This window comes from Cervus canadensis, chromosome 2 (genome assembly GCF_019320065.1).
Source record: "Cervus canadensis isolate Bull #8, Minnesota chromosome 2, ASM1932006v1, whole genome shotgun sequence".
In the NCBI taxonomy this organism is placed as follows: domain Eukaryota; kingdom Metazoa; phylum Chordata; class Mammalia; order Artiodactyla; family Cervidae; genus Cervus; species Cervus canadensis.
This window is the reverse complement of record NC_057387.1, coordinates 87339397-87366478: the sequence shown is the minus strand read 5'-3', so window position 1 is coordinate 87366478 and position 27082 is coordinate 87339397. Positions and strand designations below refer to the sequence as shown.

Genomic DNA, 27082 nt, shown 5'->3' with positions numbered 1-27082 from the left:
GTAATTTTTCTATTTTTAGAAGTGTTTTTGAAAATGTCTGGTTAATCATGCTAAAATAAAAAGGACGTAAATATTTGAGTGCCTACCAAATAGAGGAATGATTGGGTATTTCTACATACAAGGAACTGTCTCATCAACAGGAGGGGAAAATCTGTCTAAACTTGGATCAATACTTTCAAGAGGAATGACAGTGTCTCGGGGTACTTCATTCAGGAAACAAAGAGAAGGAAAACCAAGGGAAGGTGGAAGACTATAGGATAGTCATATAGTTGCTCTCTTGTTCAGGTTATCTTTTGTATTGTTTTGTTTTTATAAGGGAGGACTTTCCTAATTGTAGGCTGACTCCTACAAATCTGCAGCATTTTGAACATATCCCCCTCAGTTTCCTTCACTTGGTGCACTACAATTAAACCTGTGTCTGATTAATGAACATAAGTGTGTGCCATAAGTGGTAAATAAGACAACTGGGCTTTTTTTTTCCTGAGGTAAATCCAGTCCATTTCTTGTGTTTTTATAATTGTATTCTCACACAAAATAAGAAAGAGACAATGACTGCTTGGCAACCACTTAGTAATTTCCTCTTTTCCCCATTTGAATGTGTTCACATACTTTCTAACCCTCTATCTACCAAATCTAGACAACCTACTACTTAGAAAACTAAAACCTATTATCTTGTGACCAAAGCCTTACTTGGTTAATTGTATTTTCTTTTGACTCAGAGAAAGCTAACGACTAGGCTGAAGGTAAGTTAGTGACTCACTCTTCAGTCAATTGGCACTACTGCAGTTGCCAGTAATGCCCACGTGAGTGAAAAAATAATGGTTTGCAAAGTCATTTAAGATTTCATGGTATAATGACATTGAATCACTTTAAGACTGTAGTGTATTATGTTACCTGATGTCATTCTTCTTTTTGTACCTGTATTATTGATAATAATAATAATAAAGGAATGATAATAACAACCATTTTCTGCAAAGTGGAATCTAAACAGTCCTGCATCACTAGAGTCAAATTCTTACTGTCAAAATGAAGTTTTCTCTGAAAATATCTTTAACTTATACTTGACATGCTTTATAATAGAGAAAAATAGTTCTTTGGAAAGATCCATCCAACAGAAAAATCTATAGTCTGTGCAAAATAACATAAAATACACTTGTAAAAAGATCATTTTTGCTTTCATTTGCTTCCTGATCATATAGCAATAAACAGACACAGAACATTTCCTGTTTATTTTCTGGGTTGGGCAGTGGCAAAAGGGAAAATCTGGAAAGTCAGCTGCATTATTAACTCAAATTTCAGCACATAATTATTCAAAGAAAATTTTAATGATTTCAGTTCCATACAACTGAAAATGTAGTGTATCAAAGGGTATTTTCTACTAAACTTCAAATTACAAGTTGTCGGCCATTTGTGAGCAACAGCATCATTTCCTACTGAGTATTCAGCTTATTAACTAAGGTGAGTGACATGGCAGGCGGTGGGGAAGAACAATGATCAGCTCACAGAATTTGGCTAAGAAAGGAAACAAACAAAAACAATGCAAATAATAATTAAAATAGCTACAGATATTAGTAAAATAAAAATACAATCCCAAATAGCCATCTCTTAAATTACTAGAAAAAAATTAAAGGTAAAGTTACAGCAAATACAGTCTTCACAGATTTGGGTAACTTTATTTGCATTTAATAGTGATTTTTAAGCCCTATATCCAATGAAACCATTTTAAAAAGCTCTATGAGGAATGGAAACTTAGATGTCTATTCCACTTTTCTTAAAAAAAAAAAAAGCTTAAATTTCTGAATGAGCAAGATTCACTTTTGCAGGTAGAGGCCCTGCTTCTTCATGATCTTCAGCTTTAGATCTAACAACCACAAGAGAAGAAGCTGGATATCTGTTTAGCTTTTGTTCATTCATAAATTCCAAGTCACCATAGATACTCAGCTTCTGCAAAAGGAAAAAAAAATCAATCAATGAATATTAGCAATTTGGATAATTAGGAACCTCTCCAAGTAAGGTTTCAAATAGCAAATTAATATGCTAAGATTTGGTTAAAAAAAAAAAAAAAGAAGAAGAAGAAGATTATAGATATGTGATTCAATTCCCAGTGGATAGTCAAATAAAAATTTTCCATATGTCCTGACTTAAAATACTTACAAATTAACAACTGAGTATCAGGAAAAATTGCTCAGGTTTAAATGGAATAAGTGTGGTCATACCACACCCGGTATTGATTCTGGAGCATGGATTACAGATGCTTGATGCCTTGAGTGATCAATTCCTTTGAGATCTTATCTCTCCAACCAAGTGGTCAAATGATTTGGAGTAAGTTCCTCTGCTACTAAATGTTCTAAATTAACACATATGGAAAATGGTATGTATGATTTTAAGTCTGTGAGTAGAACAAAATATATATACAAAATAGTTTAACATTGACAGAAAGGTCTTCATAAACATATAAAAGTTCGAATTGTTACTAACATACTCAAAAAGATACTAAAATGAAAGAATGAAAGCATAAACAGCATCAGGGCAATGTCATAAAACTCACTGAAGTATAATGGAAATGTCTAGTATCTTTTGAAAGTACGTCTATTTAGATACAGGTTTACCTTCTAAAGGTAGAAAAAGAAAAGTTTTTACTAAGAGGTGGGGTAGATTTTGTTGTTAACGCATGTGGCAATAAATCTCTGATTCTGTGAGCTAAAAACTGAAGCGCTGACATTATTGACAGGGCACTAACTATATTAAAAAGATAGGGACTTCCGTGCTGGTCTAGTGGCTACGACTGCACTCCCAAAGCATGGAGCCCAGGTTTGATCCCTGGTCAGGGAACTAGATCCTACATGCTGTAACCAACAGTTCGCAAGCCACAACTAGAAGATCCCACACGTCACAACTAAGCCCAGTGCAGCCAAATAAATAAATAAGTAAAAAACAAATATGTATTAAAAAAAAAACAGAACCATATACAAGTATATTAATGTTGGAAAGATGCTTTTAGTAGGTGCTGAATAAAGAGCACCTTCGAAGTTTAAGTATCTACAATATCAATATGTACAACAATATGGAGCGTAATGCTCAGTGAAAGAGGCCAGTCACAAGAGACCACACATATGGATTGTCTATGGCTGGTAAAGATGCTTGGAGGAAATGGGGAGTGACTACTAGTATGAGTTTCCTTTCTGGGGTGATGAAAATGTTCTAAAAGTGACTGTCATGATGGCTGCCTACTTGAACACATTTCTGATGTGGTCTGCTATCTACTGTTTCAAGGTAACAATAATCCTTCAACAAGGAAGTGGCCCAGTACTTGACACTTTTCCAGTTAAGAGAAAATTTTCAAGACAAATTCAATGGTTGATGGATTGGACATGGATCTGATATAGTGAGGCCTCCTTAAAATCCAAATTAATAATTTGGGTTTTATTTGGGTGATAATTTGCTCTGAGGAACAATCAAAGAAAAACTTTCACAATTCTACTTAACATTTAAAAGCCTTGAAACAGTGACAGAAACTGTTTAAATGATTCCAAACATCTGTATGGAAGAAGCTATCTAAAAGAACAAGGAGAAAGAGTAAAATTTGTGCAGAGAAATGGATGGGATCATATGGATAACCTCTAACCAGTACATTTAGTGATTTTGTGGCTACTCTGTATTCTCAAGTGAAAATGAAAGTGGTCGCTGAGTTGTGTCTGACTTTGCGACCCCATGAACTGTAGCCCACCAGACTCCTCCGTCCATGGAATTTTCCAGGCAAGAATACTGGAGTGGGTTGCCATTTCCTTCTCCAAATTATCAATCAAATACAAGGGTACAATAAAGGTATTTTCAAATGTGTTAACTTGGAAAGTTTACTGCCCAAGTATCTTTTATGAAAAAAATTACTTAAGGAGGTATTTCAAAAGTAAAGAGGAATCTAAGGAAGAAAGCAACATACAAGAAACAGTGGCAACTGAGATGACTTTGATGGGAAGAAAGCCAGAACAAAACAAAAAAACAAACGTTCCATTAAGCAGAGAGATTTGGAAGATTCTCCTGGGAATACTTTTTAAGTAATTCAGGTTTATAATTTGCTTTCATGTGACTCTAATCACCACTGTACTTGGTTCTATTTTGAATATCTACATAATCATAATATTGTAAATATGGATTTTAAATTTTCAGATCAACCAATAGCAGAGTCTGAAAGCATATATACAGAAGAATGAATTTATTTTATTTCTCAAGGATTTAACTAATGTAAATTGAGAGTTAAAGAGTATAGGAAGAAAGTGAAAAGCAGTAGTAAGGAGTCAATAGAAATTTATAAAGCATTCACTAAAAGTATGCAAAATAATAATACACATTGTAAAAACTAGGAAGTGAAGAGATGTAAGTGAGAGACAGTGTAAGGGAACTAAACTCCTCATCTATAGTAGAAGGACATCAGATAAAAAGCAAAAAATAAAAAATTTTAAAAAGGCAACTGCATGGAAAAATGTTTTAAAACTACTGACTGGTTTATCTGAGAATTGAGGAAGAGGAAATCAATTTTATTAGTCGTTCACTGTTAGTCGACTACTTAGTCGTGTCTGACTCTTTGCGACCCCCCTGGACTGTAGCCCATGAGGCTCCTCTGTCCATGGAATTCTCCAGGTAAGAATACTGAAGTGGGTAGCCATTCCCTTCTCCAGGGAATCTTCCTGATCCAGGAATCAAACCCAGGTCTCTGGCATTGCAGGAGGATTCTTTACCGTCTGAGCCACCAGGGAAGCCCCTTATGTCACATGTATTACTTCTAAAACTTAAATTTAAATACTAAGTATGTATTTGGGCTTTAGGCCTGGCTTTTCTCTAACCAGTTAGGCAATCTTAGGCAAGTTATTATACATAAATCTTTTCCTAGACTCAAATTTTTTTCTTTCTTAAATTATGAAAGTTAAGATAATACATTTATAGAAGACTTGGAAAATACAAAGTTATGCATAGTTCCACTATATGTTACAATTATTTTTTAAGTAGACAGATTAAGATTTTTATCTGGAGTTTCAATATCAAACTCTCAAAAATTAATAGAACGAGTAGAAAAGTAGAAAGATATAGTAGACCTGAAAAGCAACTACGAGCCAATTCATCATAATTAAGGTTTATACAGTTTTCACACAGTAGAACACAAATTCCATTCAAGTTCTCATAGATATAAACCAGGAGACCCTGGAACATACGCAGAGGCATAAAACAAAGGGCAAAAATTTCATGGTCTAAAGGTATTGAAATCTTAGAGAGTCTGTTCTCTTATTACAGTGGAATTATGGTAGAAATCAGTATCAAAAGATATCTGAAAATAACTCACGTATTTTCAAGTGCAAAGTGATATTTACCAAGAGAGATCTCAGACTTAGCCATCAAAAGCCCAAGTTAAAAGACTGAAAATGAAAAAACTGCAGAGAAGCAAGCATTTAAATGAGAAATAAATATCAAAATGAGAAATTAATATTAAAGATACTTTTAAAACACCATGTATTTGGAAATTAAATGTCCCTTTTAAATGATGGATGTATCTAAGAAGCCATAACAAGGAAAGTTAGAAAATATTTGCAACAGAATAAAAATGAAAATTCTGACTTTATCAGAGTTTGTTGCATGTAGCTTTAGCTGCGCAATGCAACCAGATACCACAGGTGGAATCTTGAGTAACGTAAGAAAACGAGTAATGGATTCTAGCATAAAATTTTGTGAAATCTGAACAAAATCTGCACTTTAGTTAATAATACTATATCACATGTTAATTTCCTATTTTGTGCTTTGTTTTACAACACAGTATTTCTTTATATTCTCAAATTGGATTAGAAATTTCAAGCCTCAATTTAAAAAAAATCACTAAGATAATAATAAGCTTTCTAGTCTCTAAGCAATAATATTATATGCCAGAATAAATGGAACTATATCAAAGTTTTGAGTGAATGTAAGTTAGAAATTTAGCGTTCTATTCATACTTAGACAAGTGGAATCAAAATGTCATACATTGTTTTAGCTAGGCAAAAATCCATAGGTTTTCTAAAATATATATATTATACATACTATTTTTATATGTATGTATAAAAAACTTACTACATTTAATAAAGGCTTGAGAAAGAACAAAAATCCGCAAAACTAAATTTCTTAACAGAATTTAGATTAAAAAGCTATGGCAGCTCTGGCATTTATATAGTTTTTTGATTGTCTCTCTTGAGACTTAAAGATTCAAAACAGCAAGATTCTTGGTCTTTTTTTTTTAAAGACAAAGAAAATAATGTTTATTATAGTTTAAAACATGTTTCATTCTACTCGAGTCTTGAAACCTATAACATTTAACTTTGTTCATCGTGATCTTATTCTTCATTGTCTTTCTAATTTCCTGGACAGGGTCGTTACCTGTTCACACTGGATGCTACCAGTAAGTATGTGTGATTCACTAACGTGAATATTATTTGGAGTCTTCTAAAACTTTTTTTAACTGATCACGTGAAATCAGATGATCATGGGTTTGGCAAATAAAAAAGGAAACAAACAGATAATAAGATAACAGAGGCAGCATTTATATGATTACTTGTTGCTTTGGTCCTTTTCTGAGGCTGCCTGATCTCTAGAAAGGAATATCCAATACTGCTGAACCCTGTTTTAATAAGTCAGGTTTGACGTGAATGACAACTCTTTACTATCTTAAATAGGTAGTTCAACAAGAGAAAGGCATTATTTCATGATGTTTCCCCAAAAAATGACATCTTAAATGTGAAAGAACAGGGGGGAAAAGTGGAGAAATAAGGATCAAAATCTTTAGAAGTCAAGTTACTCAAAATGATACTGCATTAAGATCAACCAATGCCCACTCTTTCTGGCACTATTATTAAATGATGTATGATGACTATTTACTATGTGCAAAAGAGGCTAAAGATAAGTTATTTCAGAATTTTCCTAAATAAGAAGAGCAAAGCTGTTCATAAGTTTCCAAGACTACATTTCTGGCCTTTATTACAGACATTTTAAGCTTTATTTGTAGTGACTGAAAAGGAAGCTTTTAATATTTCATGTTTGAGTTCAAGATACCAGGTCTATACTGAAGACAGACATATTCTCTCAGCAGGTTTCTGATTTCTTATAAACACACGGGATTATATATGCAAACTATATTAACAAAATATAAATAGCATTGTTCACTGCTTATATAGGTTAAAATGCACTCTCATGTTACTATGGAGAGGGGTCAGAAGTAATTTATGTTCCAAAAATAAAATCAATGAAAAGGTTTTATGAAAGTAAATTTTAAAGTAGGTGACTTAAATTCTCAGCTATTTTTACAGTAAATTAAGGAGAAAATATCAGAAAAGGAGTATCTACACTGCAATATTTTAAAAACATTAATATGTATTGATATAGTTCAGTAAAAAGAAATCCACTAAAATGGCAATACAAAATAGTTCTGGATGAGTGACTTTTTTTCCTGCTTCTTTTTTTTTTTCCCCTGCTTCTTTATATATAACTTTATAAATTCTATGTCAAATATATAGAACTTTTATAATTAAAAATAGAGTTGAAAAAACATTATTTACTTAGCTAGCATGGTTTCAAATACAAAGTAAAGCCTAAAAGCAGTGAATACAAACAGCTGTCTTTGATACATTTTTCTTGAAAATGTATCTTAGAAAAGTATATATTCTTTGAGGGTGTCACCATATTCTTGATTGTTAAGGACAGGAAGAAGAGTTCTAGAGAGGGGCAAAGTGACACCCATATGCAGATATCAGGAGGGAATATAATAACTGCTAATATGACTCCACATGTGGTTCTAATGCTTTAGGCTTCATGATTCAGGGGTGTGGGGGGCATATGTGGAAACAGTGAGATGCTCTACAAACAACCTGGAAATAAGGGGACAGAACTTCTCACAGAATTAAAACTATACAATCAAGACAAAATTTATCACAGCAGAGACAACATCTAAAAGGAAAAGAAAGCTCACAAGTCATCTGAAGAGGAGGGACGGATTCCCAGGTCTGTAAGATGTAATCAAACACCAATGAGAGGCATTGCTATGTCTAAACAACACCAGAAGATGTCAATTCTGTAAGTCAAGTAAGGAGATTAAGAGAGGAAGAACTATGAAATGTCCATCTAGGAACTGTTTCAGTAAGCGTTTGAGCATCCTGGCTCAAAAACATAAACCATGTGGTACTGGTGGTGTTCAAATTCCTAGTGTCAGAGGCTACACAGATGAGCTCCTGATATGAGTCACATTATCAATTTCCCTAGTGATGGAGGGTAAAACAAAAATTTATTACTACAGGTTTGTAGCTTTGCTGCTGTGATTTAGAGTCATGGGGCAGTTCAAAAGTAAGTTAACAGGCAAAGGCAATCCTATATAAGATGTCTAACTTCTACTTTATCAAGAACCAAAAAAATGATTAAAATATCGACATCAGAACTAAACAGGAACACAAGTAGGTAATAAGCAAAGAGGATGTTCAGATGGTATCATAAACAGATGAGTTCTTTAGAAATTTACCCACTCTCTGATATTTCCACAATTCAAGGCAACCCTGTCTAACTTTATCTATTTGTTTAAAAACTGTCCACTTTTCTCTCTCTGCTAATCCATATCATTCTTCAAAGTTCAGGTCAAGACCCTCGTGACCTATCCTGACAATCCAACACATACTCTCTGCTTTCCTTAACACTTCATGTATTTATTATTTGTGCCACTTAAATAGTTGATCAGCTGGAGGAAAGATGGTATATAGGAAAAGACATAGGAGTTGCAGAGTCAAAAGACAGGAGCTTAATTCCAGGCTCAAAACTTTCATAGCTGTGCAACCCCAGCAAAGTTATCTAAACTTCACAAGCTTATTTACTCATCTACAAAATGAATAATAAAACCTGCTTTAGAGTTGTGCTGGACATGTAAGATTCATGAAAACTTTGTAAATTTTGAACAACTATATAAATATCAGTTATCAACATTATCCTATCCCAATTCTGTGTGCCTATATCCCATATGGTCTTAATAAAAACATGAAAAATATTATCTGAATCATTATTCATGTGTAAATCTTATAGCATATCTTTATAGTCTGTGAACTTAAGAGTACTGTTCAAGCATCATGCTAGGGACATGCTAACTACTTATTATCAGATTCTATTTTAATTTCCCTCCTTCCTTCTTTTCACTCTTTTTCTACTGGATTTTGAAGGCACACAAGAACTACAGTTTACTTCAGTTGGATGTGATGTCAATAGAATTTATTTTTAGTTACATAAATAATTTTTCTTCCTTTAAAGCTAAGTTGAATCATCAAATTAGAGGCTTTTTCTGAAACAAAAGCCCTTTACCTCATGATTCCTGGGCCAGTTAAATTTTAATTAACAAGAAAGTCAAGATAGTGTTCCATCTCTCTCAGAGTATAGCAAAACACATTACTCAAAATCAAACGCTTCAGCCTTGATGCTTCTAAAGCAACAATTATTCCTTAACATTTGTGGCAATGTTAAATTTAAAATTTGAAGTAGTTCCACAAGACTTCTTTCTTATTTATCACCTTAGAAACATGTCAGTGGGTTTTTTTCAGTCTCCAAGGCCTACGAGGGGATTCCCTGGCAGTCCAGTAATTGGGACTCTGTGCTTCTACTGCAGGGGGCAAAAGTTTGATCCTTGGTTGGGGAAATAGGATCCCTCGAGCCATGTGGCATGGCCAAAAATAAATAAATAAATAAAAATTACAAAAAAAAGAAGACCTAGGGAGAAGAGAGACATTGAACTCAAGTCAGCCAGTGTACACTGGTCACTATAGTAGTTAGCACGACAGAAAATTGGGAAGTGATGCTTATGCTGCAAACCTGTAATTCTCATGTGTGCCAACCCCCATGTGTGTGATTAAAACCGCCAAATTTTCTCTCATTCTATTAGTAGAAAGGTTTTGCTTTTCTAGTTAAACAAACAAAACATTTTAAAAAGGAAATGATATGGCTCAGTCTTCAAATGGCCTAAGGGTTAGAATTAAATTTACCTCAGAGGGCACATACTGCTCCACAGCTGTAGCAACAGTTGCACAACAAATCCAGAGCAACACCATCACAGAGAGGACAAGAGTCATGGTTAAAATCCACCCAGAGTTACTGGGGAAAAAAAAATCAACAGTTTTGTTAAAATTGCATAACATTAAAAACAGAAGGTTCTTAACAATTAAAGGCAATCAATTTTGTATACTTAGTTTAATACTACAAAATTTTATGTGTACTACCCTTAAAACTATTTTAAAAAAACATTCAGAAGAAAACATTATAATAGCTATTATATTAGGATGATATAATCCTCCATTTCTCAAGCTTATATAGCATGGCTATAAAACTTTTATAAATTAAAAAAATCAGACATATTGGCTTTCTGCTAAATATATAAAATTAAAGCAAATTACTGTTAAGGATTTTTTTAAATTACTAAATGAGATAAAGCAAATCAAAGTGTTTTATAAACTGTATACTGCTACACAAATATATATATTTTTGCAAGGTATTATGATAACACTAGCTCTAAGAAAACCCAATACCCCAAAGAATTAAGGTACAGAATAGGTAAATTATGAAACAATAACTTGTTTTATAAAAGGACTCACAACAGGCTTCCAGAAGTTAACTTCTCTATTATATTTCAAATATTTAACTTGCCACAATTTACTTGAATTTCAATTTACAAGAGTATATCTATTATGAGGCATTCTGTATTCATCACAGCATATCTTAAAAAAAGATAGTTATATTTTTCTTATGATTAAAATATCTCAGTGTAGAAGGCTAGTTACAAGAATTTGTAACTGGAGTTTTTTCCATAATTGACCTATTGTTTGCCAAACTATAGATTAAGATTCAAAGAAAAAGCTATTCTTAAAACGTTAGATTTAAAAGAGTAACATATAAAGTCTATATGCAATAAATGCTGGAGAGGGTGTGGAGAAAAGGGAACCCTCTTACACTGTTGGTGGGAATGCAAACTAGTACAGCCGCTATGGAGAACAGTGCGGAGATTTCTTAAAAAACTGGAATTAGAACTGCCATATGACCCAGCAATCCCACTTCTGGGCATACACACTGAGGAAACCAGATCTGAAAGAGACACGTGCACCCCAATGTTCATCGCAGCACTGTTTATAATAGCCAGGACATGGAAGCAACCTAGATGTCCATCAGCAGACGAATGAATAAGGAAGCTGTGGTACATATACACCGTGGAATATTACTCAGCCATTAAAAAGAATTCATTTGAATCAGTTCTAATGAGATGGATGAAACTTGAGTCCATTATACAGAGTGAAGTAAGCCAGAAAGATAAACACCAATACAGTATACTAACGCATATATATGGAATTTAGAAAGATGGTAATGATAACCCTATATGCAAAACAGAAAAAGAGACACAGATGTACAGAACAGAATTCTGGACTCTGAGGGAGAAGGCGAGGGTGGGATGTTTTAGAGAGAACAGCATTGAAACATGTATATTATCAAGGGTGAAACAGATCACCAGACCAGGCTGGAGGCATGAGACAAGTGCTCGGGCCTGGTGCACTGGGAAGACCCAGAGGAATTGGGTGGAGAGGGAGGTGGGAGGGGGGATCGGGATGGGGAATACATGTAAATCCATGGCTGAGTCATGTCAGTGTATGACAAAAACCACTACAATGTTGTAATTAGCCTCCAACTAATAAAAATAAATGAAAGGAAAAAAAAAAAGAATAACATATAATGACAAAATGTTAAAGGGTAGTAAGGCACCAGTAAGATGCTAGGTAGTGTAGTATTAAGTGTCAGGGAATGTTTGATGGGAGGATTCCTATGTGCTGTCTCTCATGAGTCCTTTGTCCCTCTTCAAGCGGAACAGCACGCTGCTCCCAGGGACTGAGGTCATTGTGTGAGGCAGGCTTGGGTCTCCTTTAGTAAACATTCTCTTTAGGACAAAACCGCTTGGTCTCGTTCCCCTTTCTTGAGATATGGATTGTCTCCTGACCTTGTGACTAACATTACCCCTTGTTCCCTTGGTAACGGTTGCTGTACGTTTGGTTTTCTGATCTCTATCATTCCCGAAAGAAGTTTCTTGTACCACAGCCTATATATACTCATAGGAAAATCATTAAAGCACCTTTGCTCCATCAGAGCTTAGGTCCCCGGGTCTTTTTTTTCTCTCTCTCTCTCTTTCTCTCTTTTACTTTCTTATCGTCGACTCCGTACCACCAGGTTCCGGTCCATTAAAGGACCCCAACAATTAAGGATAAACTGTAGGGAATTCCTTGATGGCCTAACAGTTAGGACTCATTGCTCTTACTGCTGGGGCCTTGGATTCGATCCCTGGTCGGGGAACTAAGATCCTATAAGTTGAGTGACGTGACCAAAAAGGAAAAAAAGAATAAATGGTAACTTAAGATTAGGCAATGACTTAGGTTTCATAAAACTTATCAAACTGCAACAAAAATCCGAAACACGGAATGAGAGAAAAAGTCCCCTCTTTTGGTACAAAATCAAAAGCAGGTTTAGAAGGAAAAGGAAGGGAAAATTTGAAGTTCAATTCTTATTTTCTTACCCAGTCTTTAAAATAAAAAGTACCTGATATCTGATTAAAACCTGTCAAGAAACGACTTCTACTCTAAGAAGTTACAGGAAGCATGCAGTGTGGACTACTGAAGTGTTACACTTGAGACACACTCCACTTGTTCACCTCTCTACTCAAGTGCTTGACCTGGTATCTGACATGGGTAGATAACCATCACTAAGTGCTACTGTCCCTTTTTATGGTGAGGGGCTGCAGGTGGTTGTAGGGGGAAGGCTCATATCAGAACTCCTTAGAGGAGTAGAAGGTTGCATACTTTGATAAAACCCTCCTCACTCTAGAAGGTTTCATATTTCTTCCCAAGAGGACACAAGGTACCCATTACCCTCACCAGTCCACTTTCCCTTGCCACCCTAAGAATCTTTGGCATGGAGATGACACTCAGTATAAAACACAAAACCCTCCTTAATCTATAGCCCTTATCCACCTCCCCTAGCCTCCTGTCTGGCTATGGAGATATAAAAATGAAAATCCAACCCTCAAACCATTCAAATACAGAGTCATCCCTTGGTACTCCCAGGGCAATGGTTCCAGGATTGCAACCCCCTCCTGTACCAAAATCTGAGGGTGATCAATTCCTTTTTATAAGTGGCATAGATCTCCACATAACCTACATACATCTTCCTATACACTTTAAATAATCTCTAGATTACTTATAATACCTAATAAAATGTAAATGCTATATAAATACAGTTGATCCTTGAAGAACTTAAGTTTGAACTATGTGGGAGAATTTATTTATTTTTAAAAATTTTGTTTTTTTATTGAAAAAAATTCATGTGAAATTTTTTTTCCAATAAATATACAGTTGGCCCTCCAACTAAATTAATTAAAGTTTAACTGAGATGTCTGAAGAAGTGCATATTGTAACATAAATCAAAGACCCCCAACGAGAACAAGAGTGCTTCTGTACTGCGGGAAAAAAACCCTTGGGTTTTATTAAACTAGAGTGAGTTATCACCTTTTAAACAAACCAAAACATCCAAAAGTGCAGTTTTTGTAGGAAAAAGATGAAAAAAAAAAAGTTGTTTTTTTTTTTTACTTTTGAGCAGTTAATATAACTTTAAAATAATAAAAAGGACTGCATCTCTCTGATACAAGCCAGATTTTATCTTCTGTATATATAAGTGAAGATGAATACATACAGAGACAGGCATCTTAAAAAGCCATCACTTTCTCCATCTTCAAGATAGTTCCTATGTGCCTGTGAACTTCTCATTTGCAGATCTGCTGAAATAATAAGGTACAAGTTAATGATATCCTATATTCCAAAAGGGGGTCTCAAATGACTGCTTCTAGATATACACACTGTACCCAGTTATTTCTGTAAATGTAACCTGGTATATTTATAATGAATGCAAGTTCCTCTGGCACATTAAAAACCAGCTGGATACTATACAACATTATGAATTTCCTAATTTATTTTTAAATTTTTATTGACATTGCTGCTTTCCATGTCTGAATGTAATAATAGAATGCTTTGTTCAAATCTAAAGTTAAAGATGGGAGTTTTCCTGGTGGTCCAATAGTTAAGAATCCGCCTGCCAAGGCAGGGCACAAGAGTTCGATCCCTGCTTCAGGAAGATCCTATTTGTGGCGTGGCAACTAAGCCCATGCACCACAACTACTGAGTCAGCAGTCTAGAGCCTGGGGGGCACAACTATTGAGTCCACACACCGCAACTACTGAAGCCTGTGCTCTGCAACAAGAGAAACACACACACTGCAATGAAGAGTAGCCCCTGTTCTTTGCAACTAGAGAAAGCCCACAAGAGGCAATGAAGACCCAGCATAGCCAATAAATAAATAAATCTTTAAAAAAATAAAAAGATACAGTTAAAAGATTATTTTGGTGGGTGAATGATGATAGCACCTGTGTGCTGTCATCATTCACCCACCAAAATAATCAGAAAGTTAATAAAATCAGTATCGAAAATAAGGAATGAGTTAATACATTGAAAAAGGTAAGCACAGTTTTAGCTTGATGTTTTATATTTCTGTGAGTTTAAATTCACTTCTAGCATAGAAATAAAAAGAGAATAAAAACATATTTTCAGGGTAGTTTCACTATTTGGTTAGTTTATTGGAAGATACCAGGACATCTCCTTAGTTCATACTCAAAACATCCTTAAAGGAAAACGAAATGTTTTTAGAATAGTGATTCTCAAAGTGTGATCCCCAGACCAGCCAACAGAACCCAGCAACCTGTTAGAAATGCAAATTCTCATGTCTTATCCCAGATAGAGTAAATTGGAAACTTTGGAGGCGGGGCTCAGAAATGCTTTTAATAAGCTCTCCAGGCCATAATTCACAATAAAGTTTGAGCACCACAGTTTAAGCTATTTATTCACCTTCCAATAATCATACAATCAATTCTACCACCATCAGATCTGACTGCTAATGTTTTTAACCCTAGGCTAGTTAAAATAAAACTTACAGGACATTTTGCTTAGTGACGATTCTTTCAAATTTGTAGGCTCCTGCTCCAACTGTGGTGCATACTGGATTTCTGGTTTAGACTAAAATGATAAGAAAGCAATTAAGTCATTTGTACTTCTTAAGCCTTTCTCAGTAGCAAGTTCTGTAAAATATCATCTCTATAGACATTCAAATTGAGAAAAAGTAATAGAAGTATGGTATAAAAAATAAAACACACACAAAAAAAAAAATAAAACACAGTAACTACAATATATATTTTAATTGCTTGTGCTAAGCTCTAGATCCAGTGTCTTGCAAAGAAACAGATTTCCATCATTGTCAAGAATAGTCAGTTTAATTTCCTTACAACATTAAAAAAAGTATTACAACATAGTACATTATCATACCCGATAAAAAATGAGTTCTAATTCTGGTTGATCAGGAATAATTTGGCAGACTGCCAAAATTCCTGGTTAGACACATCTCTTATCTTTTCTCATCTGAAACATTCTATTCTTTTCTACATATGAGTAACTCATAAATTTTAGCTCAATACTCCATACTTTAGGGCTTCCCTGGTGGCTCAGCAGTAAAGAATCTGCCTATCAATGCAGGAGATGTGGGTTCGATCCCTGGGTTGGTTGGGAAGATCCTCTGGAGAAGGAAATGGCAACCCACTCCAGTATTCTTGCCTGGGAAATCCCATGGGCAGAAGAACATGGCTGGCTACGATCCACGGCGTCGCAAAGAGTCGGAAACAACTAAGCGACTAAAAACATAGCTAACAACTCCATACTTTACATCTTCACGTAGCTCTGATGCTCTGGAGTAGGGGGTTTCTCCATCATAATCATTCTTAAGTTGACACAAAGAGAAAAACAGTTAACCATACATCTAATCAGGAATGAAGGATTCCACTCTTAAGAGTCAACTTAAGTAGCTTTAGGAAACAGAATTTATTCATGAACTTAAGAGAAAATTCGTTCTGTGTTTCACATATTACCAAATTACAGGGTAACCATGACTCAGGATGATGCTAAAAATCACATACTAGGCTTACAGTAAACCACTCACTTGGCAGTGATAATTAAAAGGTTTACTTTAATTACTTCCTGAGAAAGCATCATAACATAATTCGTTGGCTGGTAAATTCGAGGAATTTAACAACCAAATTAAAAAGAAGACAGCATGGTAGGGTAGTATATGAGCCTTGGAGCTAAAGTAACAGGTTTGACACCTAATTCTGTTACTTCTGGCAGTGTGACCTTAAACAAGTTAACCTCGCAGTTTCCTCATCAATAAAGCAGCTGTAATGCAACTTCAAGAAGTTGTTCGGAGAGCTGAGACAAAATATATAAATGTCTAGTACACATGAATCTTCACCAAACAGCAGCTATAATTATCAAATCCCATGATAAACAATGAACTGGGAGAAAAGTTCTCTCTCTAGAAGGCAACATGCTTCTTCAACAAGCTCTCTCATCAGAGTTAAGAGGAAAAGCACTATTAACAACTAAAAATTATGTCCCATTGCTTTTCTCTAATATCCATATGTGGTATAAATACACACCATTATTTATATTCAAACTACATTAATTTTCCTTATCTCTTATATCTGCTGCTGCTAAGTCGCTTCAGTCGTGTCTGACTCTGTGCGACCCCAGAGATGGCAGCCCACCAGGCTCCCCTGTCCCTGGGATTCTCCAGGCAAGAACACTGGAGTGGGTTGCCATTTCCTTCTCCAATAAATAAAAGTGAAGTCGTTCAGCTGTGTGCAACTCTTAGCAAGCCCACGGACTGCACCCTAGCAGGCTCCTCCAACCATGGGATTTTCCAGGCAAGAGTACTGGAGTGGGGTGCCATTGCCTTCTCCGCTCTTGCATCTATAGGTTTCATTTTATTAATTAACCACTCTAAAATTTAGAAGACTCAGAGATTTTGTTAGATACAGATCAATAGGCTTTAAATAGATTTCCAGTGGGCAGAGGGAGGAGTAAATCACATTGGGTCCTGATGCCCAATGTAGGTTTTAATGCAGGCTAAAAAGTAATTATTATTTGATAATAAATATTTGTAAGGGACTAAGTATGTGATTCTATGCTAAGATATTCATTTAAAATATATACATTACTACTGTTAGTATTTAAATGAATCTATGAAGCACAGTTATCACCTGGAATATAACTATTTTTCCATCATCAGCTTGAAGATAAAAAGTCCACGAAGAGGTTATGAAGCTCTGTGCAGAGTCCACCATATCACTCCAGAATGATCTTACCAGAGTTAGAGGGAACAGTAGATGCATTTTTGGCATCAGGGACATGAGCTTAAAAAAAAAAAAAGATTAAATCAAGGTGAAATATATTATTTTTTATATACACATATACAAAAGAACAATATAATCAAACCCTTATTTGGACAGAGTATAAAACAAGTGATTCTATTATCGTCATTAGCATCAGAGTAAACTCTTCATTATCTATGCAATTAACCATGAGAAGCTTAAATTCCTAGGATCCTTTAATGTACCACCTAATACAATATAAGCTACCTGTCACCTCTATGAAATTAACATGCTTTTGAATTAGGTCCAAAAATACAGAGAATCTTAATTCTTCTCTTTTGATTAAACAAGGATTAACAAGGCCTCAAGAGGTAGAAGGGGAAGGGACAAATCTTTAATACTTTCATGTAAAATGAACCATCCCGTAACACACACCAATGGAAAAAAGGAAGGTAAAAAATCAATCCAAGGAATATATGCATAAAATGTGAGATATCTGATAACAGGGCAGAGTGAGGGAAATATTTACCGGCTGACTATATAAACTACTGATGAGATTTTTACATTAACTGGTATCATCTCCCCTTCAATTCTGACTATTGACTAATTCAACAGCAGTGAGCCCCTCTAGAGAATAAGAATGAGACACCATTCACTGAACTCTAGGGATAGTTTTGGTTCTGGCTCTATTTCAAAAGAATGACAGTATGGGGTTATTAAGAGAGAAGAGCTTTTAGAATCAGAAGAGATTTGTATTCATGATCTAATTTTTCCATTGAAAAGCTGTGAAATCATTCATTGATTAGTTCACTAAATAAGCATTCATTGAGATTATAAATTTTAAGAATCAGAAGCCAAGTGTGTTTTATTTATCCACATATGTCTGTGTTTAATCTATGCAGGACAGAGGTGAAACACAGGGTGATACATGTGTATGGGGAAAGGCATCTAACCCAAACTGGGGTGAGAGGTGGTTAAGAAGGCTTCACAAAGGACATGATACTTGCCCTGAGTCAAAAGGATTCACTAGGCAGATACAGAATAGAAGAAAAAAGATATAAAGTCACGATGAACATATTACAAACATTAAGAACTTCTCAATTAAGAAAAAGGGAAATAAAAATGGGTCTTAAAAATTAGAAAGTATGTTTAAAGTTACTTATAAGAGAAACACAATTTAAAACTGTAATGAAACTAGTACACTGCCAAGGACTGGCAGGAGGAGGAAACGACAGTGACTGCTAATGGGTAAGAGATTTCTTTTTTTGATAATGAAAACGCTGTGGAAGTAGATAGTAATGATGGTTGCACAGTCTGGAATAGACTAAAAACTACTGCACTGAATACTTCAGAAGAATGATTTTTATAGTATGAATTATATCTCAATTTTAAAACCTGACAGAAACTCCATACAAGGCAACTTTGCTCTATTTCTCAAAATAAAAATGCATATACTTAACGCAGCAATTGTATTCCTATGACTTTATTCTAGAAATATAAATGTGAAAAATACGCATTATATGTAAATCTAAAAAGTTAGAAACAACCCTACATGTCCATAAACAAGTGAAGTGAAAGTGAAGTCGCTCAGTCGTGTCCTACTCTTTTCGACCCCATGGACTGTAGCCTATCAGGCTCCTCCGTCCATGGGATTCTCCAGGCAAGAATACTGGAGTGGGTTGCCATTTCCTTCTCCAGGGGATCTTCCCAACCCAGGGATTGAACCCGGGTCTCCCGCATTACAGGCAGACGCTTTAACCTCTGAGCCACCAGGGAAGCCCCTATAACAAGAGACTACTTAAATAAATGATACATCCATATAATGAAATATACATGTAGTGGAAAAAATGAGTAGACAGTCTTTAACTATACTTGTAGTTTAGAAAAGAATACACGTATCCTTGTATATGTATAAAATACCTCTGCATTGGTAACCCTGGCTACATTAATGGAGGAAAATGGAGTGGTTAAGAGATACAGGGGTAGGAAACTTTTCACTATACAACTGATCTTTGAACAATGGCAGGGGTTAGGGGTGCTAAAATCTGTGAATATACACAGATTATAGTTGGTCTCCCGTATTTGTGATTCAGCATCTGAGAATTCAACCAATTGTAGATCATGTAGTGCAGTATAACATTAAGAAAAAAACAAATTCAAGTGTAAATGGTCCTGCAGTTAAAATCCACATTTTTCAAGGGTCAACTGTATGTGTGTATATATATACACATATTTTTTTCTTTTTTACCTTTTGAGTTTTGTACCATGTGGTTGTATTTCCTATGCCAAAGTTAATAAAATTCAAAAACTTTTCCCCGAATGCTTAGATAGAGTATGAGGGGTAAAAATTCTAAGAGATGATATAGAAGAGGTAATCAGAAGCCAGGCTGTGATAAATGGTTTGGATTTAAACCTGTATATAATCGGAAGCTACTGAAGTATATAAGATAGAAGAATCATGGCATGAGATTTCCATTTAGAAAATAAATATGCAGACACAGACTAAATGATAGACTAGAAGGGGCTGACGTGGGAAAACAGATTGGCAGTTAATTTAGTAATACAGATGAGAAAAGATGCTGATCTAAGGCAATGGCAGGTAGGGTAAAAGGAACTCTCCATTTCTCTGAGCCTCAGTTTTTTCATATGCAAAATGGGGATAATATTGTCACGGGACCAAGAAAAAAAAAAACAAAATGAGATATGGGTGTGAACATACCTCTTAACATTAAAGCATTATACAAAAATACCTGACTTTTCTATTTGCAAAAATAATTTGCTTGCTGAAGACTAATTATAATACTGAAATAGGATCATGTGAACAATACACATTTCAATACAAAGTGCAATCTAAGCAGGCATTTCTGAAGGGCAGTATTGTTTCGTACTTGTTCTTGTCTCAATTCTGCGTATGGCAGCTGATTCTGGCAACCAAGATGGCAAGCATATTGCTCATCAGATTGGGAATATGCTTCTGTACATGCTGGAAGAGAAAAACAGTAAATTACAAGAAAAAAAGAGAAGGAGAGAAAGAAAAGGGATAGAACAGAAAGTAAGGAATTTGGCATTTTATAAAGCAATTTATTATACTTAAAAATTATTTCATTAATATGAATTTTCATATTTGGCAATAACAGCAAATGTTTTATTTTACTAAAATCCCATATCTTCTGCCTCCCACAAGTCAAATGTTTCAGGAATAGATCTATTAATTACACACTCAGGCTCTGGCTATATGATGACATTCACATGAGGTGAACCTCATAGCTAAGGTTTGCAGAAAAGAAAAAACACTGAATTGGCAACCTGAAATTCTGGCTCCATCCATCTGTTGGCTGTGTATGTGACCGAGGTAGAGCTATTTAACCTCTCTGACTATTTATTTTTATTATGTCTAAAACAGAATACCACCTACTTTATGGGGTTGAACAAAACGATACACTTTAGTAATTTATACAAATATATGATATTACTGTTAAGAACTGGATCACTGAGTTCAGCAGCAAGGGTATTCACAAGGCAAAGAAAAATAAAACAATCAGTCTAACATCCTAAATTCTGAGAAAACTGAACTTTGAAAATGTTCTGCAGCAGGATTCCAAACTTGGAATTAGTCTCTACCACATATATGCTCTTTACTTAGTTTACTAGAGCCATTTCTTTCCTGTGATATAACACTTTACACCACAATTTTATTTTTCTTTCCACCCAGTCATGCATTTGTAGTATACTTCTCAAAGGTACTAGATAATAAACTGAACAGTATTATGCACATATAAAGATGGCCAGTTAGGAGACTGAGCCATAAAAAAAGAGGTTATGATATCACACAGGGTAGATGGAAATAGTGGCATAGTGATAGGGAGAAAGCTACCTCACTGCACTGAATAAACAGTGTAAGGTAATGAATGAAGAAAATTCCATTATAGTTTTTTAAAAGCCAAATATCAATTTTGTCCTGATTACAGGTTTCTTTTATTAAACACATCGCTTTGGGCAAAAGGTAAGAATAGTGGCTTAAGAGATGACAAAGACTCTAGTTACTTCTTTTATTGGCATGACTCACAAAGAATACACTATTAAATACTGAGTCAAAGGCCTGATTCAGTAAAAAAAAAAAAAACTTGGGAGCTAAGTCAACTAGCCTATGATTGAAAGGCTTAGGAAAATTATACTATCCACTGAAAGGATAGTGATGAATTATGAGAAGGGTAATCACTATTGCATTTGTCTAAACCAAATACTTGGTTAAACAAAGGTGTTCCTATCTATAGTACAAAATAAATACTGTCTCAACAAATAGATGAAATTTAAAGCCCATGAAATTTCTAGCAGCAGCTCTTAGAAGTTCAACTTTATAATAATTAAAATATTTTTGATGATTAGTTTAAATAGTATGCTTGTCATTTTCCAAGGAAAATACATAAAAAGCATAATACAACTCAAAGAAAACACCAATGTTATATACTGCTGATGTCATTAGCATAGCATCTTACCAGATTCACATTCCAATTTGGTCCGATTTAAATCAATTCCATCATCCACAAACTGACAAATAGAAAACAGCCTGCAACCTCTCTGACATGCGTACAACTCCTCTTCCTAGGGAGGTCAAGAACAGGGAGGATTAACAAAAAAAAAATAGTATTTTTCCCTTATGGGGGAAAAAAAGTCAAAAAGAAAGCAAAGTTAGTAGGGTTTATTATAAATTGTCCAATAAAAGTTTTATAACTGAAAGAAAGAAAAATGATAGAAGTCAGGTAATACTTAAGGCTATATAGTCTGCCGCATAAAGAAGTTTTAATTTCTTACTTTAACAGTGATATCCAAAACAAATAATAAGTGATATAAAGAAACCAAGTGCATAAAAACATCACCCTTTTCCTACAGTCCATGGTCATATTTTGGGGGGAAAAGTTGAAAATAAAAATAACAGTGACATAATCAGAACTTTTAATAGAGGCAAAAATGAGAAAACAAGTACTTTAGGACCAATGGTGTACTTCTGCCACATAAATATTTATACAAATCATCAGGCCTATCAGGAAAAATATCATGACCAGTTTTACATAGCAGATAGTGCTATAAAGGCCCCCACAAAGTGAGGTACACATTTAGAAAAATGCTTAAATGAAAGGATTTTTTAAAACTCAGTTTACCTGAACTGAAAACAGAAACAAAGGCAACATGTGACATATGCAAAAGGCCATTGGAATCAGCAAGACTTAGATTAAAACCTTTCAGGTCAGCATGCACATTACTTTACCTATCTACTGATAAACGTCAAAAAGGAAATAAAAGCTATAAATTACCTCTAAACCCCTCAACAATGCTGGAAGACAGCTATTCCTAGTGCAGTGCCCGGAACACTGAAGGTGCTCAATAAATGGTAGTAGTGTTAATCATAATAATACATTTTAAAAACAGAAAACAACAGTTGTAGGCATCATTGTATTTGTGTGAGAGCTCAAGAGAAGATTTTCATTGCTGGAAAATGTGAACAGCTCAGTAAGACTAATGACAATGTCTTCAACAGGCTTTCCTTTGGTGAAAGGTATAGTATTTGAAACAAACCAGTATATGTGGGGAAGCCCCCTCAACTTACTGTGGGATCCACTGTGTACAAACTGGCAGGCACCTAATAAGGAAGGAAACAGCACGTGCATATACCAGTTAGCAACCAATGGAATACAAAGTTATGCATTTCTTTCCAGCAGGATTAGTAAAATTTGTGCAGCAGCAACAATCCGTTAAGAGGAGATGGCTGCAGTCTAGTATTTATTGTTGTTCAGTCACCAAGTCATGTCAGACTCTTCACGACCCCCTGGACTATAGCACACTAGGCTTCCCTGTCCCTCACCACCTCCCGGAGTTTGCCCAAGTTCATGTCTGTTGAATCAGTGATGCCATCCAACCATTTCATCCTAATTGTCTAATATTATACAATCTTTATTATACAACTTTGAAGGTAGTGCATTTCTGGATGTCAGTTCTAGCTGCATTTATTGTTACAGTGAAATTGAAGGAGTTTTAACCATTAAAGTAAATTTTATACCTGAGTAGCTTTCATAAGACAGTAGAATTCTCTCATGTCTTTGGAGCACCACATACTTCCTACTATGGCATGGAGAAGTATGAGCTCATTAGTATGAGCTATACTGCAAGCCATTTTGCTTTCAGCTATGTTTTCTTTTATTAAACCAATCCAATAAGCCCTCCAGTACGATTTTCAGAAGAGAGTGTAGCATGGTAAAAGAGTCTAGGTTCAGGAATTAGCCCTGGTTAGTCACTCAGCCTCATCATTTATTCTGCACAACCTTAGGCAAGGGCCTTAATCTCTCTCAGCCTCAATTTCCTTAGTTGTAGAACACTGACAATACTTACATGTCAATCCTGAAATATGAGGAGGATTCTGTATTTTATTTACATATTATTTTATATCCTAGCATCATTAATATTATGCTATACTATCTAATAAACAGATATGACATTAATAATATATTTTGTGAGCACCCACAATGTACCAGGTACAGTGTTAACACTTAATATATCATAGGACACCTGGCACAGAGCAGGCACTCAACTGGTAGCAATTAAGTCATATCCTTGTTCTAAATAATTGTTTCATGTTTCATACAATGTTTCATGCCCTATGCATCCAAAATTACTGGCAAGCTCATATAAAATATACCTTCTCTAATTTAGACCAAATCCTCCTTAAAGGAACCCTACTATCTATAGATTTTACACGCATTTTCTTATCCTGAGCTAAGTCAAACTAACTATTCTCTTCTTCAGCACTACTAATATACTGCACATACCAAACTGGCCTTATGACATCTGACAAAGGAAAAAACTATCTGTTGCCATGTGTTAGGTACTGTGCTAAGAGTACCATGTATATTATCTTTAATCCTCACACTTACTCCGCAAGGTGTAAGGATTTTTTTTTTTTACAGTTGACAAAATGAAGTCATGAGAAGTAATTATCAAGGACCCACAGATACGTAACTGTAAAGAGGGAATAAAACCAGGTTTGTAAGGTTCCAGAGCCCACACTCTTAAAAATGACCAGGCTGACTCTAACTACCTTTATTATTCACAGGACTTGTCTCCTGTATTTGGACCCAGACAAGTTACACAATTCTACCTCTGAGGAAAGTGAAAGGGTGAAATATGATAATTTTTAAGTACCTACTACAAACAAGTAAAGTACCACGCTTTCTTGCAACAAATAATTTTGAAAAAGAGTCATTAAAATGAGATTTCTATTTGCCAGTCACAAATACCAGACCAAGAGAGGCTTTAGGAGCTTGTAAATTTAAATAATATAACACCCACTGCTTTTTTCCAAACCATAAAGCACAATAATTTGACGGAGGACCAAAGGACATCAGTGAAATAATTAAATATTTTTAATCTACAACTTTATTAATAGAAAGCAGTATAGTGTAGCCAGTTTTAGGATTGAATTCCTGCTACTCCACTACTTCTTGGCTATGTGACCTAGGTCAAGTCACTGAACATTTCAGAGCCTTGACTTCCTCAGCTGAAAAGCCCAACTTGGCACGGTGAGAATTAGGGATAATGGAGGTAGATCTCCCATCATACTGGCTAATAAGACAGCAGGCAGTTTATAAACTTTAAGTCCAGGACAGGAAACCAGGTGATTTAGAGTTCCTAGGGAGAATAGTTTTACTGAAAAAGAAAGAAAGATTTATAGATATCACATCAATTGTTAGAAAGTAGTGGATATTATAAAAGTACTCTGAGGTTCCAGAAATGTCTAACCTTTTAAATTGCTTATTCTCCAGCATATGTACTCAAGTAACTACAAATATGCTAGGAAAATCCCAAAAAAAGGGCGGGGGTGGGGGTTGGGAGGTGTGTGGGAGGGAAGGCCAGTATATCCAAACACTATAAAGATACAAAATAAATCACTGCCCAATTCCAGGCCAAATCATTATTAATTTCCTCACACAATCCTCTTACTTATGAGCGATTTTATAAAAAGAGAAGAAAATAATGTATTCAGGAGCAGTACACATTGATTTAAAAGTCTAGAAGCCAGAATTCCTCATTTTTCTCTCTTGATTGCTAACGATATATTTGTCTCTGATAATTTGATAATCCCCTCTCCCACACTTTTTCTTGAAGACTGATAATCCTCAAGCAATGTGAAACCCAGCAGTAAACAGATATATGGGCAGAAACAGCAGTTAGAACTTTTCATTTCAAAAGCCTGAAAGCACTTGCCAATAAGGAACATCCTCAACTTTTTCTCCTAGTCACTTTGTAGTTTGAGAGAGCAAAGAGGCCTAGCCACATGTTTAAGCATATAGCATATGGAAGACAAAGCAAAAACAAGGGCAGAAAGACCAGCACAAGCTGTTATAAAGAAAGTCAGTGGTGTGGAGGGCGGGGCTTATGCCCAAATCACATATTTGGAAGGGTGGGGGACAAACCATGCAATTTAGGATGCTCAGTCAACAGTTCTTAAGCTGCAAAAACAACTTGAGAAGTGGAATGGAATTAAAGGAAAGGCTGCACCTAGGGACGGACAAGGAGGGGAGGAAGGGTCACTCTCTTCGTAATATGTGATCCGCTGCGAGGGCCAGTCTCGTTTCTTTCCCACTCTACTAATCTCCTGTCTTCTGCTGCACCGAAAGGTAAGTTCTCTGAATGTAGAAACCTAACTGCTTTTTCTCTAAGCCGTCCCAGTCCCAGTCCCAGTGTCAGCACCTAGCACACAGTCACTCAACACAGGCGGAAAGCCCTTGCTGAGTGTCTCCCCACTCCTTAGTACATTTCATACTATGGTGGAATTATCTACTTGTCTGACTCCAGGTACAGACTGCAGGCTTCCAGCCCAGAGAGGCGCTAAGGGAAGAGGGGGTTAAGAACTAACCTTTTAGTGGACTGGCGTATCTGCAGCTTTCCCCCCTCCGCCCCGCCATCCCTGGAAAGTGAGGACCCTGCATTAATCATCTGGATCCTCCTTCCCCTCCGAGCGTTCTTCTTCCCCGCCTTCCCCATAAAACCCCAGAAAAAAAGGGGTCGTGTCTTGCTTATTTTTCTGTCCCCGGCCTATTACAGGGTAGGTGAGGCACAAACTTCCGGTAATTACAGCAGAAGCGGGATGCGGGTAGGATTAGGGAAGAAAACAGGAGCCACATAGATGGGAGACAAAGGTTGAAGGGTGGATTCAACATCAGGCTCCCAGAAATGACAGAGGTGCGGGAGAGCGGAAAGATGGGCGACCAGGGAAGGGCTGTAGCCCGGTTCGGACGGGCCCTACCTTGGGGTAGGTGTGCAAGGGATACGTCAACTGACAGGCCCGGTGACAAGACGCCGTATCACCCAAGACCGAGTCAAACGCTTCAGCTGAAGCGGTTCCGGAGCCTCCGGCCAGAGCCATGGCCAGCAGCAGCAGCGGCGAGATCCCCAGTTGGGCCCTGAGCCATAGTCTCCCCTTCGGCACCGCCATTTTGTTTGCCTCTGTCACAGCAGCACAGCTTGTTGCTGTTTTCTTTTCAAGGTTCCTCCTCCTTCCGGGACCAGCCCCTTCCCCGCCCCGCGGGCCGCTGCTTCCCCCTCTGTAGTCTTCACAGCTCCGCCCTGACCCGTCCGAAACTGCCGCCTCCCGCCCCACCTCTACGAACTTCGAGGTTGGCGAGAGGAAGTGCATCCAAACATCGCGAGTACTAGAGCGAAACGACTCCTCCCTCTGCGAGGCATGCTGGGGCATGTAGTTCCCTTCAAGCGGGA

General features: G+C 36.1%; 2 protein-coding genes and 1 non-coding gene across 9 annotated transcripts in view; 1 reads left to right on the top strand and 2 right to left on the bottom strand.

Annotated features, from left to right (window-relative positions):
- Nucleotides 1–1306: 1306 nt before the first annotated feature.
- TMEM59 (transmembrane protein 59) lies at nucleotides 1307–27002 on the bottom strand. Of its 4 annotated transcripts, none has more exons than XM_043461227.1 (9): nucleotides 26613–26860; nucleotides 22920–22952; nucleotides 21811–21916; nucleotides 20203–20297; nucleotides 17204–17356; nucleotides 15050–15131; nucleotides 13759–13843; nucleotides 10023–10131; nucleotides 1307–1944 (listed from the first exon to the last, which is right to left on the bottom strand). In XM_043461227.1, exons 1-9 carry the CDS (start codon nucleotides 26799–26801, stop codon nucleotides 1789–1791), a joined length of 1008 nt encoding a protein of 335 aa, XP_043317162.1. In that variant the 5' UTR covers nucleotides 26802–26860; the 3' UTR covers nucleotides 1307–1788. The 4 variants fall into 4 exon arrangements, with proteins under 4 accessions (XP_043317162.1, XP_043317163.1, XP_043317165.1 ...); XM_043461228.1 differs by having other exon boundaries at nucleotides 13759–13840; XM_043461230.1 differs by lacking the exon at nucleotides 22920–22952 and having other exon boundaries at nucleotides 13759–13840; nucleotides 26613–27002.
- On the bottom strand, nucleotides 19019–19090 carry TRNAY-GUA. The gene has a single exon. It is a non-coding gene; the product is annotated as a tRNA-Tyr (tRNA).
- TCEANC2 (transcription elongation factor A N-terminal and central domain containing 2) overlaps nucleotides 25802–27082 on the top strand; it is a 44157-nt gene continuing 42876 nt past the window's right edge. For 2 of the 4 annotated variants that reach the window (XM_043461240.1, XM_043461238.1), the window contains exon 1: nucleotides 25802–25983. The gene's annotated coding sequence lies outside the window, so the exon portion shown is untranslated. Of the gene's footprint in view, nucleotides 25984–26931; nucleotides 27049–27082 lie in introns of those variants that run through there. The other 2 variants (XM_043461237.1, XM_043461234.1) reach the window with 2 other exon arrangements.